The 19,289-nt window shown below is 40.1% G+C and overlaps 1 protein-coding gene across 2 annotated transcripts; it reads left to right on the top strand.

The window, feature by feature from the left end:
* Positions 1-6,071: 6,071 nt before the first annotated feature.
* Positions 6,072-15,802, top strand: rcn3 (reticulocalbin 3, EF-hand calcium binding domain). Of its 2 annotated transcripts, none has more exons than XM_084370395.1 (8): positions 6,072-6,130; positions 7,535-7,758; positions 8,004-8,197; positions 9,186-9,358; positions 10,131-10,191; positions 10,290-10,381; positions 12,531-12,638; positions 15,082-15,802. In XM_084370395.1, the coding sequence occupies exons 2-8, from the start codon at positions 7,541-7,543 to the stop codon at positions 15,187-15,189; spliced, it is 954 nt and encodes a 317-aa protein (XP_084226521.1). In that variant the 5' UTR covers positions 6,072-6,130; positions 7,535-7,540; the 3' UTR covers positions 15,190-15,802. The 2 variants fall into 2 exon arrangements, with proteins under 2 accessions (XP_084226521.1, XP_084226520.1); XM_084370394.1 differs by lacking the exon at positions 6,072-6,130 and adding an exon at positions 6,145-6,228.
* The last annotated feature ends 3,487 nt before the right edge of the window (positions 15,803-19,289 follow it).

The following is a 19,289-nucleotide window of genomic DNA, read 5'->3' as shown; positions in this document are numbered from 1 at the left end:
CAACTGGGAGTCCAGTTGATGTCATAAATGTCACCATTTTTGTGATTCTGTGTAGTGTATTCTAATCCTAACCAATTAAAGGTGCATATAAGTCCTTTCTGAGGCCTCCCCTGGGGACTTCTGACCACAGTGTGGTTTATGTCCTACGTATAAAAGTGTCCTGAAGGCAACAAAACCCGAGCGGAGATTGGTTCCTGTCTGGTCGGAGGAATCCACTCAGCGCCTCCAGGACTGTTTTTTCTGCACAGACTGGGACTTATTTGTGGACACTTGTTCAAATTTGGACGACCTGACTGAGACTGTCACCTCATATATTGATTTCTGTGAGGATTTGATAATTCCCCAGATATCAATTTCCATCTTCCCTAATAATAAACCCTGGGTGACAAAATGTGACAAAAAGTTAAAAATGTCATTAACCTGAGAAATATCAGTTATAATAAAGGTGACATCACCCGTAGCAGGGAGTTACAAAAGGAAGATAAGCGTGAACTTAAACTTGCCAAAATGAGATACAAAAATAAGGTGCAAACCCAGCTCACTTCAGGTAACTCCAGACCTGCATGGGAGGGAGTCAAATCAATTATGGGCATAAAATCAAATAGGAGCCCTATTTCCCTCGCTGGCTTGTCTGACAACGAGCTCGCAAGGGATTTAAATAGTTTTTATAATCGTTTTAACATTGATGACTTCAGTAATGAACTCAGCAATCAGCATACAGATGTGCTCCCACTGCCGAGCCAGATGTTCCCCTGGAAATAAGTGAGGCCACTGTATGCAAGCTTTTCAGAGGAGTAAAAGAGAGAAAAAGCCCTGGGCCAGATAACATTGGTGGTAGGCTTTTGAGGAACTGTGCAGAGGAGTTGGCCGGCATCTTCACTCTCATCTTCAGGCAATCCCTCCAGCTGCAGGGTTCCTCGTCTCTGGAAAGACTCTGTCATTGTCCCGGTTCCCAAGATAAGAGCACCAAAAACTCAAAATGACTTTCGGCCTGTTGCTCTTACCTCTCTCGTTATGAAATCCTTTGAACGCATCATAAAGGCTGAGATTTTAGGCATAACGCAGAGCAGGCTTGATCCTCTGCAGTTTGCTTATAGAGCAGGACGCGGTCAACAATCTTCTCAGCCTGGTCTTGGGTCATCTTGAGGGGGCAAACACCTTTGCACGTCTCCTCTTTATTGATTTTTCTTCTGCTTTTAATTGCATCCAACCGCACATTTTAGCTCACCATCTGACCAACACAGATAACCTGGACCGGGGTTTAGTATCTTGGCTTGTTGACTTTTTAACTGACAGACCTCAGAGGGTGAAAGTAAATGGTACTTTATCGGATGTACTTTTATCTTCCACCGGTTCCCCTCAAGGCTGTGTCCTCTCACCACTTTTATTCATTTTATACACAAATGATTGTCGTAGTCAGCATCCTGACAGGGAAAAGCCTCCACCACACTCCCCTGTTTTTATTCATGGTCAGGCGGTCGACACTGTACAACAGTACAAATACTTGGGCACAATCATTGACAGTAACCTCACATTTGAGCCCAACATAGATGCAATTTGCACAAAGGCCCACCAGCGCATGTATTTTTACCGAAAGTTGAGAAGTTTTAATGTAGACACCACTTTTATGAGGATTTTTTACTCTTGTTTTATCGAGTCCATTTTTACCTTCTCTTTTATCTGCTGGTTTGGGTCCCTCACTGTGAAAGACAAGAATAGGCTCAGTAAGGTAGTGAGGATGTGTGGCAGGATAGCGGGGACAAACTTTGAGGAGCTCTCTGTTTTGTACAGAACCAGGGCTACCAGGAAGGCAAAAATGATTTTGTCTGACCCCGCTCACCCGCTGGCCTCCCTATATAGGCCCTGCCGTCTGGTCGTCGGTATATGGTACCTAGGCTCAGAAGCAATAGATTTAAAAATTCCTTTGTACCAATCACAATTGGCCTCATTAATGGACTGTTGTGAGCCTGTCTCCCCAGAGCATTGTTGCCTGGAGCTTCAACGTTGTATTGTAATGTATGATTGAATGTGTGCTGTTGTTGTTTTTGTTTGTACCCTATTTTTGCGTGCTTTGCTGGCTGCACGCCAAATTGCCCCCCAGGGGGATAATAAAGTTTTCTAAGACTAACCAATCACTCACTTTACAGTGGATTGGGTTGAAATTTGTCCTGAACATCCAAGAGACCCTGAGGAAAATTGGCAACATGTTTTCATTTAAATAGTTGTTGCTGAATGGTTACAGTAATCAAATTAATAACAGGAAGTCATTTTTTATCAGAAGTTATTTGATCCTGCATAAAAAAAATGAGTGCTACAGATCTTGCTAAATATAGCCACAGAGCCCAAAACCCCACTTTGTATGATCCTTTGACTGTAGAGTTTGACAGGAAGGATTATTCGAATTCCAAGTTTCAACTTGGTTCTAGGAAAGAAGTACTATTCATTGCAGATATTTAAAAAACAAAAGAAGATCATTTATTAATTTTTGAAAACTATAACTTATTTCACATGTAGCATAGTGGATGAACCCAGAGAAACAAGAAATATTATGGAAACTTTATTATAACTAAGAACTTGTGCATATGAAATTTCAAGTTAGCAACATTTTCACACGGTATTGCAAAATTATTATTAGTCATAGCAAGAAAGCTCAGAGCCGGACAATGACCACAGTCATGATACAGTTAACTGTGACTGGGGCTTTAGGTTTTGTTGAGCCGGATTATGAACACAGAGCCTGGAGATGTTGAGCCTCCTTCGTAGTAAAGCCCTGAGGTCTACTCTTCATGTAACAACTGCGCCACCTTGTGGCTAAACAACAACTGCACTGAAGTCATCATAACTTCATAAGTTCTCATTTTCAAATGATTATGAATACTATTATTTTATTTGAAGCCGGGTCAGTCTTGACTGTGGGTGTTGGGGACTTCTGTGTCTGCTAGTGTCTATAATACAGTAATATTTTTGTCGACATTATCAAACGGAAGAACTTTATTTTGAAGAGCACAGGGCAAGGAAGCACACTAGCCTATCAGAGGAGCCGCCCACAGACCGAAACAAAATATTGAGTGGTAAATTCGTTTTGTAAGTAAGATCCAAAAAACAAGAAAACGAGCTGAACTTTTGATTTTCGTTTTTCGCCCAAAAACAAAAAAACAGCTTGTTTATGGGTTCTGCTTGTGTCAATTATTCCCAGAAAACAGACTGATAAAACGTCCCTTGGTCTTAAAAGCCTTCCCTTTCAAAATGTTAGACGTTCAGAAAACCATAAAATCCATTAAATCAAACGGTCAACTCTCTTTCACGGTCCTGGGTGACAGAAATTGTGACATTAGGGGAAGGGCGGAAACATCTGGTGACGCAATCAGGAAATACTCTGAAGGCTAGACTGTCCCATTTAACAACGGTTGACGCAGCCTTCGAAGGTCCCTCCGGAGGCCACAAAGGCCGGTTCCCTTGAAGGATGCAGCCCCTGAATTTGGACACAGCTTAAGTCCTTTACACAATTCTATTGTAGCTCCATACTTGCATCTCTTGTGTTGAGACAACACAGTAACCTTAGCCACAAGTACAATTTTCAATTTCAAGTGTTATAACTGCTACAAAACGATACAAAACAATCAATTCACAGGCACTGACACTACTGCAGTCAGCGTACCGATTGTACACTCCCTCAATACTTACAATGTCTGTGGCATTGTGTTGTGTGATAAAATTGTGCATCTGAGTGAATTGATGATTAAACTACTGAATTGCTGGGAGTGAAATATAACCACAAATGTAAGAGTGAAATCATGTAGCTAAATATACCACACTTTTTATTATTGTTGTTGATAATTAAACATTACTGCACTCAGCGTTGGAGGACTCCTGGAGATTATTTCCTTTTTATTGGTGACTTTTTGAAACTCTGAAAAACCTTTTTAGACAAATAGAGAATAAGAAGTGGAGACACGACACCACCATACGGAGCAGCTTCTTTACTCAGGCTGTGAGACTCCAAAGTCATCCTCCGCATTGCCACAATTATGCTTTTTTTTTTTGTGTGAAGTAGCATAAGAGGTCCTACAACAATAAATGTATTAACCTGTAAAACCTGTTTTGTAAAATTATAAGAAAATTAACATCGTAACCTTTTGATCTTATTTATTGAGATTAAAAAGTGATTGTGGATCAGTTTTTGCTGATACTTCTATTATTTAATGCCCAATATTGTATTCTCATTCTAATGGGGGTTCAACTGGGATTTTGAAAGTAACACAAAACTAAAGTAATTCATGATCTTATTACGTTTTAGAAAGAATGATTGCTGAGTACCATTTGTAGAAATAAATGAGTAACTTTACTCCATTGATTTGGAGTAACTTGGAGTGTTCTTGAGTACTATCTTCATCATCCATCTAGATGTGAGGGTTACTAAACCTTACCTTCTGTAATAACAAGGAGTTTTACATGCTGCATTTTAGGCAGTAATCCTTTTTACAGTAATCCACTCCAGCAGGGCTGGGTGTGCTTCTGGACCATACTGATGTTGTAGACCATGTCGCTGACCCACAAATCATGTTCTCCAGACAAAAGAAATATGCAGTGTCTGTTGGTACACACCCGAGCACATCAGCATCATATTTTGTTAGTATGATGAAAAGTATGATCCAAAACGTATTCCCTTTTAAAATCTGCTGTCAAAATAATCAAATTGATTATCATTATTATTTGTCTTACCATATTGCTCAGACCTACAAATCATGAACCCTTCTTTTCTCAATTGTTTTTATGTGATTACTTGATAATGTGCATTAAATCAGAAGGAAATACATATACAAATCTTTTTTCTCTCTTCACAGAGCAACCAAAAATAGATCAAATGCTGTGGGGCTAGATAGGTAGGAATTACCAGTGATGCAGCAGCTCCTTATTTGTGCAATCTGTAAGCTCTATTTTATTTATTGGTCCACTGAATCAGGTAAAACTGTTGACAAGAAATTACTTTTTTGCTGTGGCTCCTTTTCACCAGAGGGTGGTGCTGTTAGCACAATACTGTGCCTGCTTGAGAGGAATGTTTTCGAATCTAACTTTTGCTTATCACCTCATGAAACCTCCTCAGTGGAAGCACCAACTAACACTTTTTGTGCTCAGCTCTTTAGTTTGTAGGGCGTACATCTTTCTTGTTTTCTAAAAAAATCGATGCCCTGTACCCTATAATCCGAACTCCTCTGCAACATTTCTTTAATTTAATAAGTAGTTATTAATAGTATAACAACTGTATTAGACAGAAGTTAGTGATTGAAGTGTCTGTCTCTCTTGTTGATCTCCAGCACGATAAAGAAGAAATACATGCTCCACCATTTCTTCCAGTCTGCCATGTTCACATCTTCTAAAAGCACGTTATGTATAATGTAGTGTACTGTTCCGAGAGTATTTGTGGCCTCTCATTTCTTGATTTTCGTAGAAATTTTGTAGTAGTATGGGCCCTTATTTATCTCACTCTTCCTGCCATTTCTTTTTCATTCATTTCATTTGATTTTACTTTAACCTCAACCTCGCGATATTTGCATAGACTACCAGTCTCTTTTTCTTGTTGCTCCTTTTGCATATTACCTGCCAGCTCATATCCATTGACACCAATATGTGTAGGAATGCACGATTTCAACTTATGCCATCTTAATTCCGAATGTTGTTTGAGCTTTGTCATACATTGTAGTCTAAATGGATGCATAATAAATACTGGATAGCGTAGGCTACAACTGGACCTGTCACGTTTGAGATGCATCTGTATGTTCACACATTCTAATCATTTCGGCTCTAAGCTTACCGACAATATCATTGTCTGCATTTTCCCTTTTTACCTGGTTTAAATCTAACGTCCTTGGATTAAAGTGCCCCCTGCTTTTCTAGAGTACATGGTGGGATGCGTGACAACGTGGCACCGGACAGCCAATAACAATGTATCACAATGTATTTTAATACGGTGTCCTGCTTTTTATTGGTTAGAATCCCCTTTAGGGATTCGCTGATTGGGTAGCTGAACAACATGACCCTCCCTGACGCTGTTATTAGAGAGTGCCAACGCGGACTGATACGCTGTTCACAAACTACTAGGGAGGTGTCGCGAGAAGCAGCAGAGAGACTGGTGAGTTTCTATTGTATTTTGTTGTCTTTCTTCTGAAAAGATGTACGAGAATGATGCTGGTTTGCAGCATTTCAAGCAACACAAAGGAAAAGCTAAAGGTGGGTTTAATGACGGGATTCATGTAGTTTGTGGGGCCAGGGGAAATGAAGTCATCACATGCTCATCTTACCACTGTACTATGTGGATTGTAGATGTCTCGGTATCCTTTACTTCAGTAAAAGTACTCGTACCACACTGAAAATACTCCACTACAAGTAAAAGTCCTCCATTTGAAACCTTCCTTGGTGTTTTGATGTTTTTTGTGATTAATATAAATGTGGCATTGATGTGTATGTGTAATTGTACTGTGGTAGATGTTTAAAATTGAGCTTGCTTACTTGTTTAATCTACAGCAATGCATCGCATTCTATAACCTCATCACATGTTTCACCCTTCAGTTTATCACTGAAATGTAACAGCAACACATCTGGACATACAGGGTTTTTACTGGACAGGAACGGGAGGAAACTGAAATCTGAAAAGTAACTAGTAATTAAAGTTAACTACAAATGTAGTTGGGTAAAAAGTAGAGGATTTGCCTAAAATGTACTGCAGTAGTAAGTATAAAGTTCCATAAAATTGGTATAGTCAGGTTAAATATAAGTAACATACATTTTTACTTTACTTTTATTTCCCCTCTGTACTTTGAATAAGGCCAAAAATGCCATAATGTATGATCATTTGCATATTTTGTGATGCTTTCATTAGTATTTGGTTCTAGTCTACAGTGTCTCGTTCTGATTCACTTCCACATGATCATGAACAAAGTATGGATCTTAGGCCTCATGTGACCTCAGCCAATCATGCTGGGTGTAGGCTATGATGATGAATGTGATTCGTGAGCACAGCTGTTGTTCCTCCTGATGTGGATTTAATCTCCTCAATAGATGCAATCTGGGTTAGATTGCCTGAACTGCAGGCTCAGGAAGAAGGTGGTTTGAATAGTTGGCATGATCAGAAGAAGATTAAGTAAACTCCAGATTATCTGAGTAAACTGTTAATGACAAGAGAGAAGATGCCAGGAGACATCCATCAGTCTTTATTCCCTCAATTTGTAACTGACTAATGGTAGGCCCTGTAGTCTTTTATTCCCAGCATTCCAGTCAGTTTAAAGTAAAACTGAGCTGACAATCCTGCTCTACAGTAATTTAGTTTATTCCATTATGTTTTATGCTATAAGTATTATCTTTATGTTCTTACTTTAGTTAGACAATAGTTATATTCTACTCTTTAATGTTATATTGTATTCTATACAGAGCAGTGTGTATTTTCTCTCTCTGCATTTGTCTCTGTGCCTCCCCACCATGCTCACTTCTGTTTTCCCTCCTTCTGCCATGGTTTTTGTCTTCACCACACCCCCATCAGTCAGTTATGTTGCTGCTGAAGTCACTAGCATCCCTTTGCATCCTGGCTGTTGTTGCCTTTGCTGTACCTGCTCAGGAGAAGCGCATCCATCACCGCACTGATCTAAGTGATCACACTCACAATGATGCTCAAGGTTTCCAGTATGACCATGAGGCCTTCCTGGGCAAGGAGGAAGCCAAGACCTTTGACCAGTTGACCCCAGAGGAGAGCAAAGACAAATTAGCGTAGGTATTAGTGGCCCGTAGCATACTCTTTCTGAACTGTTCAGAAATTGCCGCTTCTAACACTTCAAGCTTTGTGTTTAATTGTTTTCATTTAATCAGGTTTAATTTTGTACCTCAGAAATTATTTCCATTGAGGTGTGTGTAGGTCAGACTTTGACGTTGTATTTTCAAAAACTGAAGGGAGCAGATGTTTTCAGTCAACTTTATATATTTATGCATAACCTTGACCCCATCTCTCCGCACAGGAAGATTGTGGACCGCATTGATACTGACAAGGATGGCTACGTCAACCATGCAGAGCTGCGCTATTGGATCAAACACCGGCAGAGGAGGTACATCGAGGAGAATGTGAACAAACACTGGAATGACTACGACGTGAACCAAGATGGCAAGATAGGCTGGGAGGAGTACAAAAACACCACCTATGGCTACTATCTGGGTAACTCTGTGAAAGATGTACCTCAATTCTGACGTGTCTTAGTGTTCTTCCTTTATTCCATCTTTAGCACTTCTTCATTTCTTTTTTACATCAGGTAGACATCAGGGCAAGGGGAAAAAAACTTTTATTTTCTACCTACCTTTTAGTGCTGCTATTGTATTACAATGACTGAAGCAGCTTGGAGGTCTACTGCTTCTCCTACAAAGCCACATTTTTAAAGCTACACTCATTATTGAACAGACAGCATGAACTCTGATCTGAAATCAGCCAAGATAGCAGCTAATTAAGATTCTAGCCAGAAAAGCTGTCTTTCTGGACAAGTCAACTCTTCACACACTAGGTGGAGCTCTAGTTCAGTTATCTTGACTATGCTCCCATCTCCTGGTCTACAAGATAATCTAAACACCTTAAAAACAACCTACAAAAGGCTCAAAATAAATTGATAAAGGTTATGTTAAATGTTCATCCATGTACATATCTTGATCCCACAGATTTTTAAAAGCTGAAATGGTAGACAGTGGAAAAAAGAATCCTTTACAGTATATGAAGATGCTGCTCACTTAGGAAGAGAGTAATATAGAATATGTGTGTGTGTGTGTGTGTGTATATATATATATATATATATATATTATACACACACACATACATATACATTTATATGTATGTATGTGTGTATAATCCCTCTTTATTCAGCAAATGGAACAGGTTAATTTGTCTTGGGTTGAGATTATTGGGCCACAAATGTCACAGAATGAACTTTCAGACTCATCTGGAAAATAAATTTAACAAAAACATGTCAACTCAAGATCCCTTTTTAGCTGTTCTGTAGATTTTCAAATAATGCTCTTAATAATGACTACTATATAAAGAAGACCCTTTTTAGGAATAGGCATCTGAATGATTAACCACACAGAAATACCTAAAGAAACGCGGTCGATATAGAACACTAGAATGCCTGTGTTGCTAAAAAAATAAACCTTATTTTCAGATGAGGCATTTGATGACATTGAAGACAAGGCCACCTATAAGTTGATGCTCATCCGGGACGAAAGGCGCTTCAAGACAGCAGACCGAGATGGTGATGGTATTGCCACACGTGAGGAGTTCACTGCCTTCCTTCATCCTGAGGAGTTTGACTACATGAAAGGTGTGGTAGTGCAGGTAGGCTCTACACTCAAACCACCAGAAACGTTGTTAATAAGTATTTTTAGCCAAGCTAGCAATTTGGTGGACATTGTACCTGGTAAACATCAGCATATCAGCACAAGTCAAATGGTAGGAAAACACAAGTATGAAATTGGATAACAGCTCATTTTGTTGAGCTAACTGCTGAGCTGCAGAAAAAAATCATTTGACCACAACATTGCTTTACAAAATAGACAGGTCAGTGACAGCAGCTGTACTGTGAAATTTTGTATTGACATTAAAAATAGTACAAAGCATCTATTGCCACATCTAAATGAACTGCAAATGTGTACTTACACTGCTTGCTGTGTTCCGGTGGTAAAGTTTCATGTTTAATGCAGCAGTAATGCAGCAATCTCTAGTAATCCATTTGCATTGATTTCCACATCAAGATTTTTTCCATTTTTTTTTTTTTATACCCTAGGGGTTAGGGTAGGCCCTGAGCTTCAGCACTTCTTAAGTGCTAAAATCAAACCAGGCACACACACATAATTACAGTGGACATTACACATAGAATACTCTCTCTTTGGGGATTTAAGATACACAGCCTTGTTTTCTCATAATGCTTATAGCCCGACAGCTTTGATACTGTTTTTGACAGCAATGAAATGGTACACTTTCATCGCCCCGTCCTCACAAAGCTCTTAATGTTCAGAAACCTTTAAAGAAAATGACTTGGTCAGTACATTGAGTGCTTTTTAGCGGAAGGAATGGACCTCTATGAGAACTAATTCATTTTCTTTTTTAGGAAACTGTGGAAGACATTGATAAGAATGGGGATGGCAAGATCAATTTAGATGAATACATTGGTAGGTGACTCCCACTTTATGTCTGACCATCTATCCCCTCCACTTCTAACCTGGAGGCAGTCTGTCCTAAATGTGTGTGTACTGCTTTGGCTTGACAGGTGACATGTATACACCAGAGAATGGGGAGAGGGAGCCTGACTGGGTCCAAACAGAGAGGAAACATTTTTCAGAATTCAGAGATACCAACAAGGTAAAAACTGCTCAGCTATTTTAAACTGAAGTGCTTTATCAGTTTTGGTAACTTTGTCAACACAGCAACATGAGATTGTTTCAGGCTGTTATGGAGTATGTGACTTTTGCATCTTTTGCCAGAGCACTGCAATGAACGCTTGTGCTATGAGAGAGAAAAAAACCTGCTAATACCAAAGACTCAGTGAATCTCTCTGTCTTAACAGCAGGGGCAAAACCAAATTTTTGCATAAAACATGTTAATGCAAAATTTAATTTGTCTTGGCAACATAGCTTATAGGTCACACAAAATGTTTATATTTGATATGCTATTAATTAATTTAAATGTTTTAATTTACATTTTGGCTGTTTGATATTTTCATATAAGCCACTCCTCTCTGCTGTGTAGTTGTTGTTGGTTTTTTGGTGGTTTTTAGCTAGCATGCAGCAGCTTTCAGATAAGTAGTTCTAAAAACACACTGTCCACCACCTGCTTGGCACCAATCAGCAGACAGACAAGTTCATTCAGTCATTGAGGGAAACTTCGACCATCAAACAACGTCCACTAAAAGTTTTTTTTTTGACAGACATTCTAAGATTGTTGTTCTAATTGTCTAAAAACATTACAGAAAGGATCCCTACAAAGATGCTGTATACCTTTTTGTTTAAGAGTAAGATCCTTTTTGTTGAACCAGAAACAGCTGCTATGTCGCTCTCAATTTTAATTAAGGGTAATTTTATCAGCGTGTAACACAGTTTGTTCAAAGTCGACAGAAAAAGCACAAAAGACACCCAAACTATCTGGGTTCATCTTTTCAGTGTAAAACTCAGTCAAATCAGTAGGGACCTAGAGAGAGGTCAGACATTAGGCATGTAAAGGCAGAATATTTTCACATCTCGATATAAGTTGATGAATGTTCTCAGTCACCCAGGTCATAGGTAATTCTAAGTGCTGTATCCAAGTTGTCTACAATACAGCACTTAGGACATCCTGATATACACTGTCTGGCCCCCCCAAAAAAGTCACCACCTGGATTTAACTAAGGTAAGAGCCTTCCATTGGATAATTACTGCAGTGATTAAGATGTTTCAGCCGGTAAGGAGTTATTTAACCCTAACTGATGAACTAAGTAGCTTGTCGGAAGATATATCCTTTGGTCGTGGAAAAGATGTTACTCTGTTTCACAAGGGTCAAATTATTGGCCTGCAACAAGCAAAGAAAACAACTAAGGAGATTTCTGAATCTACTAAAATTGGGTTAAGTACTGTCCAACACATTATTAAAATCTGGAAGGATAGTGGTGAACCATCATCATTGAGGAAGATATGTGGTAGGAAATAAATCTTGAATGATCGTGATGGGAGATCACTTATACATTTTGTGAAATCAAATCATAAAAAATCAACAGCAGAACTCACAGCTATGTCTAATAGTGAAAGTAATAGCATTTTCACACGCACAATGCGAGTGCAGAGTCCAGACCTTAACTCCTTTGAGAATCTTTGGTATGTGCCGGAGAAGACTTTACGTAGCGGCCCTACTCTCCCATCATCAGTACAAGATCTTGGCGAAAAATGAATGAAAGCTTCTCAAAACGATGCCACGGCGATTACATGCCATGATCAAAGCTAAAGGCAGTCCAACAAAATGTGTATGTGACTTTTTTTTTTTTATGCCAAGCAATGTATTTCCTGTAATGAAGCTGGAAAGCTTCTTTCATTAGACCCTCCCTACCTTGTGAAATCCAGGAAACTTCACGGCCCCACTTCGGAAGCCAGGCTTTCTGGTCAGTCCTCCATGCCCAAGCTGGGGAATCCCATGATGACATCACCATGACATATTGAGGGTTATTTCCTTGATAAAGCTCATCGACAGCGACAGAAGACATTATACAACTGTCTTGATGTGAAATAGTGATAAAATAAAAAAAATAATAACATTTACACACACACACACACACACACACACACACACAAGAAAACAGAATTTGCGACCACACTTCCTCTGTCACAACTTCAGAAGAACATTTTACAGCTCTGAAACACACTTGGATTAATATTTAGAGGTGTATATCTCTTTATATGTGCGCTGTGGCAAAACTGCTAGTGAAGCTCATTGCTGCGATGTGTGAAGAAGCAGCTGGTGACAACATGTGATGTCTGTTACACAGGATGGCTACCTGGATGGTGATGAGGTGGCCCACTGGATTTTGCCAGGAGAGGTTGACCATGCTGACAATGAAGCCAAACACTTGATCCATGAGACCGACACCGACAAGGTAGACTGCCAATGCTTAAACCTGCAAAAGATGTGATATGTTTAACACATCAGAGAAACTGAAGTACATTTCATTGTCAACCATCCATCACCAGTTACCAGACGTTTTTTGGCTGATTCTCACTGACCTCATGGCATACATTAAGTATGTATTTACACTGCTAGTAATTAATTCATTAGGGAACTTGCATTGCAAGTGTGTGGCAATGTAATAACTGATGACATGGCAAACATTAATGCTTGAAAAAAGATGAATCTTGTACTTTTAATTTTTTACATGAAAGGTTTGTTGCAGAGTTCTAGATTGCAAATATAGATATAGATGAATGGAGACTAGCTTCCTGTAGGGTAGTATAGAAGTATATAAACTTTAAGGATAAGGCTAGTTATATGTTATATTTTTGTTTTTGTCAACAAATCCTTTGCAGGACCAAATCAACAATGAGCAGATCCTACTAAAAAGTATTTTCTGTTAATCTTGATATATCTCTATCTGTGCCATTGTTCTCCAAAGCACACCAGTGAGCCACACTGGGTTTTCACACTTAAAGGAATAGTTCACTCTAGAATGAAATTCAGTCATTATCGACTCACCCTCATGCTAATGAGAAATCCGGTGTAGTTATTTATTCCTCAAAGTGCAGCTGGAGACCTGCGGGGGTACCGTCTCGCAGCAAAAATCCATATAACGGGCGTCAATGGTGCCCGAGACGAAAAGGTCCATAAAACTACACAAAAACTTTGTAATATTCCTCCATACTGCTCGTCCACTGCAATCCAAGTGTCCTGAAGTGGCGGCATCCAGAGTTTACTCGAAACAACGTCATTTAGTACATTTTTATAGCCTAAACAGTCACTATACTATATTTGCCTGGAGTGAGTCTCCCTCACACCCGCTCGCACAACGGAAGCCGCGCCAGACAAGATTACATTTTTCTTTTTTCTTTCAAAATTTCAAATCACTAGTGCAGGCAGATCCCTCTTGTGTTTGTGTGTCGCTCACAGCTGGATGTAAATACCGGTGTGTATCTATCGCGAGTTCTTGTTGATCTTGTCCCTGCACGGCTTCCGTTGTGCGAGCGGGTGTGAGGGAGACTCACTCCAGGCAAATATAGTATAGTGACTGTTTAGGCTATAAAAATGTACTAAATGACGTTGTTTCGAGTAAACTCTGGATGTCGCCACTTCAGGACACTTGGATTGCAGTGGACGAGCAGTATGGAGGAATATTACAAAGTTTATGTGTAGTTTTATGGACCTTTTCGTCTCGGGCACCATTGACGCCCGTTACATGGATTTTTGCTGCAGGACAGTACCCTGGCGGGTCTCCAGCTGCACTTCGAGGAATAAAAAACTAGACCGGATTTCTCATCAACATGAGGGTGAGTCGATAATGACTGAATTTCGTTGTAGAGTGAACTATTCCTTTAAGTAAATTTTGAGTGAATCCCATATACACCACCCTTCTCCTTCAATTTTTAAAAAAAGTGTTACATTTGTAAATATTTAGCCCTACTACATACTACTACTTCATGGGATTTGTTAACAACAAGAAAAATAGAGAATATCACCAGCCTTATACTATTAAAGTATACAAATAGTTATCCTTTTAAAAGCCAGCAGTAATGTAGCACTTAATTGCCAATCTACACATAGCTATCTTTCACACCATGTAAAATACTGTAACAGCATATCTCTGTAGCTAAAGCTTATATTTGGTGTTAACAGTAAATCGGTGTAGTTTGTAATGGAAACTCAATGTAGATGTACTTAACCAGAAAAACAGAGACATCTTTATTAATTTCAAAATTCCTTTGTCATACAAGCAAAGTCTCATAATCAGACTAATGTAAGAAACAAAATGCATTAAAATGTTTTTATTTGATTTCTATCTTTTTCAGCTCATTGGCTAATCTTCCAAGAGTCCATATTAAAAACACATTTAAGCATACCATAATTCATAAATATAAGGCATGATTGTTGACATACAGATATTATATCATACAGCCTACACATTTAACTTTCATACAATTCCAAGAATACTCTAATGTGCCTATATATACACATATTCATTTACATGAACTTAATAAAAACTATGAATGGAAACTGAGCTTAAACCAGGACCATGTACATGGTACGGTATACACAAATCATTCGGCGGCAATGTACTGAATGTAATAATAAAAGTAGGACAGGTACAGGTATTTAGCACATTAGGTCAAAAGTGTACTGATCCATGACTTTTCTGTGCTGTCAAGTATATCAATTAACATAGTGTAAATAATTGCAGGTCATTGTGGGTTAATTATTAACAAGCTTCTCTCTGTGTCTTTTTTTCTGTTACTCCTGTTGTTCTCCACCCTATGTTTTCCCTCCTTTCCCTCTTTCTTTCAATCAAAATCCAACAAACCAATGTTGGATGGAATCTGCTGATCAAACAACAGGATGAGAAAATAACCAGGAAGGAGATTCTGGCCAACTGGAACATGTTTGTGGGCAGCCAAGCGACCAATTATGGGGAAGATTTAACGAAAAGGCATGATGAACTATGATGAACTTTCAGAAATCTCATTTGGGTTAATATTTCACTACTTTGGAGAATTTGGCTACAGTGGTTTTGAGGTTTGGAATTGGACTCAGTAAAGTCAATGAAGTAAACCCCTGGCTATCATGGACCCTGCACATCCCCATCCACCCAGAAATACTAATCCATTCAAATTTAGCATGCACTCACATACTGTGTATGTGAATACAGAGAATACCGATGATCCTACACACACACAGTTCTCATTTGATTTTTAACTGACATGCATATTCTCATAGATAACATACTGCTTTTGTCCAGTGAAAACTGTATCCCCAAAATATCAAAATTACAATCCAAATGTGGATAATGTTTAACATGCATTGGCATCTAGCTGAAACGATGCCCTTTTTCCACAAGCCTAAGAGGTACGAAAGTACACTCAACACATGGGGTTGTAATTGTTCTGGGGATACAGAGTTTTCACCCTAGACAGACATGGTTACACAATATGTCAGAGGGCATACGGATTGTGAACATTTTCTGTCAAAATCTGTATGAAATGCACAATTGGAAAAAAGGAAGAGGGTTACTTTTTTGGGTTTTACTATAAAATAAAGTCTTGTTTTTTCTAAATGTTATTTTTGTTTGCACTGACTACTCTTACATTGCTGTATTATATGATTGTAATTCTGATAGTACTATTAGGCGGTGTAGCTCTCTTCTTGCGTTTGGTTTATTGCAGATTTTTGACTGTTACAATAATTTCCTGCCGACTAGAGTTGTTCCGATTCCGATGCCAGTATCGGAAATGCCTCCGATACTGCCGAAAATGCCGGCATCGGTATCGGCGAGTACTGGAGTCCAGGCACCGATCCGATACCACGTAATTTATTAGCCTAGCTCCGTTAGCTCCGAGATTCTACGGGATACGTGTCCGCTGCGTTACGGCTCCGGTATGGTTTGGCTCCGTCGTCCTCGTCCGGCAACCCCCACCAGCTGTGTTTTGAGTCCGCCACAGCGCAGCTCCGCCGATCAGCTGGAGTTACGAAAGCGAGGAATTCCCGCGATGATTAGGCCTACATAATCACACACGACCGCAGTTATATGTATGTGTTATAAACACAACAACACGAAGTGTTTCCGACTGAAGGATTAGAAGAAGAGCTCGTATTTGTCTCTTATTTGAGGTTTTTGTGCTTGTATCAACACGGAGTGTTTTATTTTGAAAATTAACCGGATGTCATGTTATTATTTCGTGTCTGACTTCCTGTCTGCTCTGTGCTGAATTCGGCTTTATACTATTCTTTTTAAAAATAAATGGCTATCATTTGCTGTATTCCTTCATGTTTTACAAAAGGGTTTAACCTGAGCCAGGCCTTACCACATGATAATCATATCACAGTCATGCAGGCGTAGTATGATATATATAATTTTTTATAACACACTGGTATCGGTATCGGTACTCGTATCGGCCGATACCCACAGCATAAGTATCGGAATCGGTATTGGGAGGGAAAAAATGGTATCGGAACATCTCTACTGCCGACAAGACATTATATGGGTCATTCGGTTAATTACTTGTAGTGCAGCATTAAAGCTCCGGTCTAAGATCTGAGAAAGATTTGAAAAAAGCATCCCCCCCACACACACCCCCCTCCCCTCTGAGCTCGTATGGCTCTCCCCTCGGAGCCTCCCCCGACACACCCCCTCCCGCAACAAGCAACAAGAGCAACAAGCCGGCAGAAACCAAATACAGCCCAGCTTTGAATGCGGAGTAACGATGTCGGATTCACAGGTAAAGTTATTACAATGCACATTGAAACTAACGTAAATCTTGTAAGTCATTACAATGTCCACAGCTAAGCTCCACAGCCAAGCTAGCGTAACGTCATTAGCATGCTACAGCTACGTTATGTTACAGCTACGTAATAAGTTACAACAGCTAAGTTAGCCACTTCTAAAAGTTATTGAGGGCCAAGAGACTAACAGATGCTGCCGTCAGCTTTCATCACAACGATCGCTTCCACATTGTGGCTGAAAAACAAACCTGTGTGAGTCTCAGACCAGCTGTGTGTGTCCCAGCTGTTGTCTGAGTAGCACCGCGACACAAACGTGCCCGTAAACCGTAATCTCTTGTTTATGACAGATAAGACACACAAATACACACATCGTAACGCCTATATGATAATCCATCATATTGATTTAGCAAAGGCTTCGTTGAAAACAAACGGACAAGACCGGGAGGAGGGTTAGCAAAACAGTTGAGTAGTGACCGGGCAAGAGGTTGTTATGGAGAAATAAATCCGGACAAATAAATTTAAAATCCGGAAATAAATCCGAAACCCCTCCGCTTCGAGTTGGGGTCTCATTCATCTCCATGCCATGTATTTGTTCTGTTCATGCACTAAACCAGCTGAGTCCAATCAGCACAGCTCTTCAGCCAGGAAGGTGAGCTAATTAGTGAATGCACCTGGTTCAGTGACTGAGCAGAACAAATACATGGCATGGAGATGACTTGATGACTCCACAATTCCCACCTCTGCCACAAGCAAATAAATAGGCTGATTTGGTGTAAACATGATAGCAATGTTAGCTTGTTGTTAGCTTACAATGCTAGCATAGAGGCTAACGTCTCCGTCGAACAAATAAACAAGTGTTGACAACACTGCAGAGACAGACACCGTCTAATAACACAGAAACAAACTAACAGCAGCCTTCACAGTCATCAGCAGCATCGGCATGAAAGTTATCTGTGTCACAACATCCACAATAGAGACGAAGGTTACCTGCTCAACAGAAACGCCGCTGTATCAGCATCAGGTCCATATCTTCACGGACCTTTCGCCACCGTCCAAATGATGACCCGATCTTTATTCGGTTTGAGCCCTCTTTGTTTCACATCTCCACTTTGTGTCTTTTCAGTGACAGACTTTCTTTCTTTGACTCTTTGTCAGTGGGGCGAGCAGAGGCAGCTGAACTGCTCAGGGCAAAACAAACCTCTCGTCCGCTTGTAGTTTCAAATGCGGAATTGGGTCGGGACCAGACGTGACCAGGTGCAGGAAAGTGAGTGAGGGGGTTGGATTGGAAAATCAATCCAATAGGAGCCATCCGGACCGGATTACTCTTCACATTGTGTAGGTGGTACTATTAGGTCATAACCACCATCTAAATGATGTTTATAATAATAACAAATCTTTCAAATCATAGACCATAGCTTTAAAGCTATAGTTGGTAATCCTGTTCAGAAACACTCTTTGTTATACTGGGTGAAATGGTCTTCCCACCCCGAGAGTAGTCCATACATAATGTGTTCAGAAAAAGGAACGAAATAAATCAGACCTCTGTGGCAGCTGCAGGCCTGTAAAAACTCTGACCAATCCCTCCCTCTCGGTCGGAGTTGAAAGAACCAATCAGATGCCTTCATGTCTCGTCCTGCCTGCACCCCCCTCTGTCCCCCCTCCTCCCTGCGTGCACTCATCACGTGTCACCGTTGCCGGATATACTCAGCACACTGCATATGGAGTTAGCAGAAGAGAACAATGGCAGAGAAAATGCAGCCAAAAGTAGCACTTCCAGCGTTACTTGTAATGGCTCGCATGCTAAACGGGCTAAGAAAAGAAAGCCAGAGGCGGAAAAGGCTGCAACGAAAAAGGCTTTGGATAAAGCCAGAGGGAAAACCAGGGTCAACATCGGTTCAACTTTTGAACGGTGGAGACAACTGAGGGAGCTGAAGGGCCTAAGAATGATGCAGAGGTTGCTGTCTTTCTGTTGGACAGGTAATTGTTTTGCTTTGGGGGGGATTTGTTATTTTCATGAAATATGTAAGGTTAGCCAACTTAGCTACTGAAATACTCGGCTCTCCTCTGCCCTGCTGACTCCTACTGTCAGATGCTCGTTCAAGTTTGTGGGGGCGGGGCTTTGGACGGAGCACTGACGGGAGTGGGAGGAGGGGGTGGAGCTTAGAGGAGGTGCCACTTTCAAATCTTGCTAGCTCTCCAACATTACCAAATATAGCTTTAATCTCCACCTCACTTGCATATTATTACAGTGCCATGATGTGTTTGATTAAACATTAAAGGAGAATTCCGGTTATTTGACACCTGGACCTCATTTATAGGGGTGTGT

This window comes from Pagrus pagrus (assembly GCF_965226575.1).
Source record: "Pagrus pagrus genome assembly, chromosome: 13".
NCBI classification, from domain to species: Eukaryota; Metazoa; Chordata; class Actinopteri; order Spariformes; family Sparidae; genus Pagrus; species Pagrus pagrus.
This window is presented reverse-complemented; position numbering and strand designations above follow the sequence as displayed.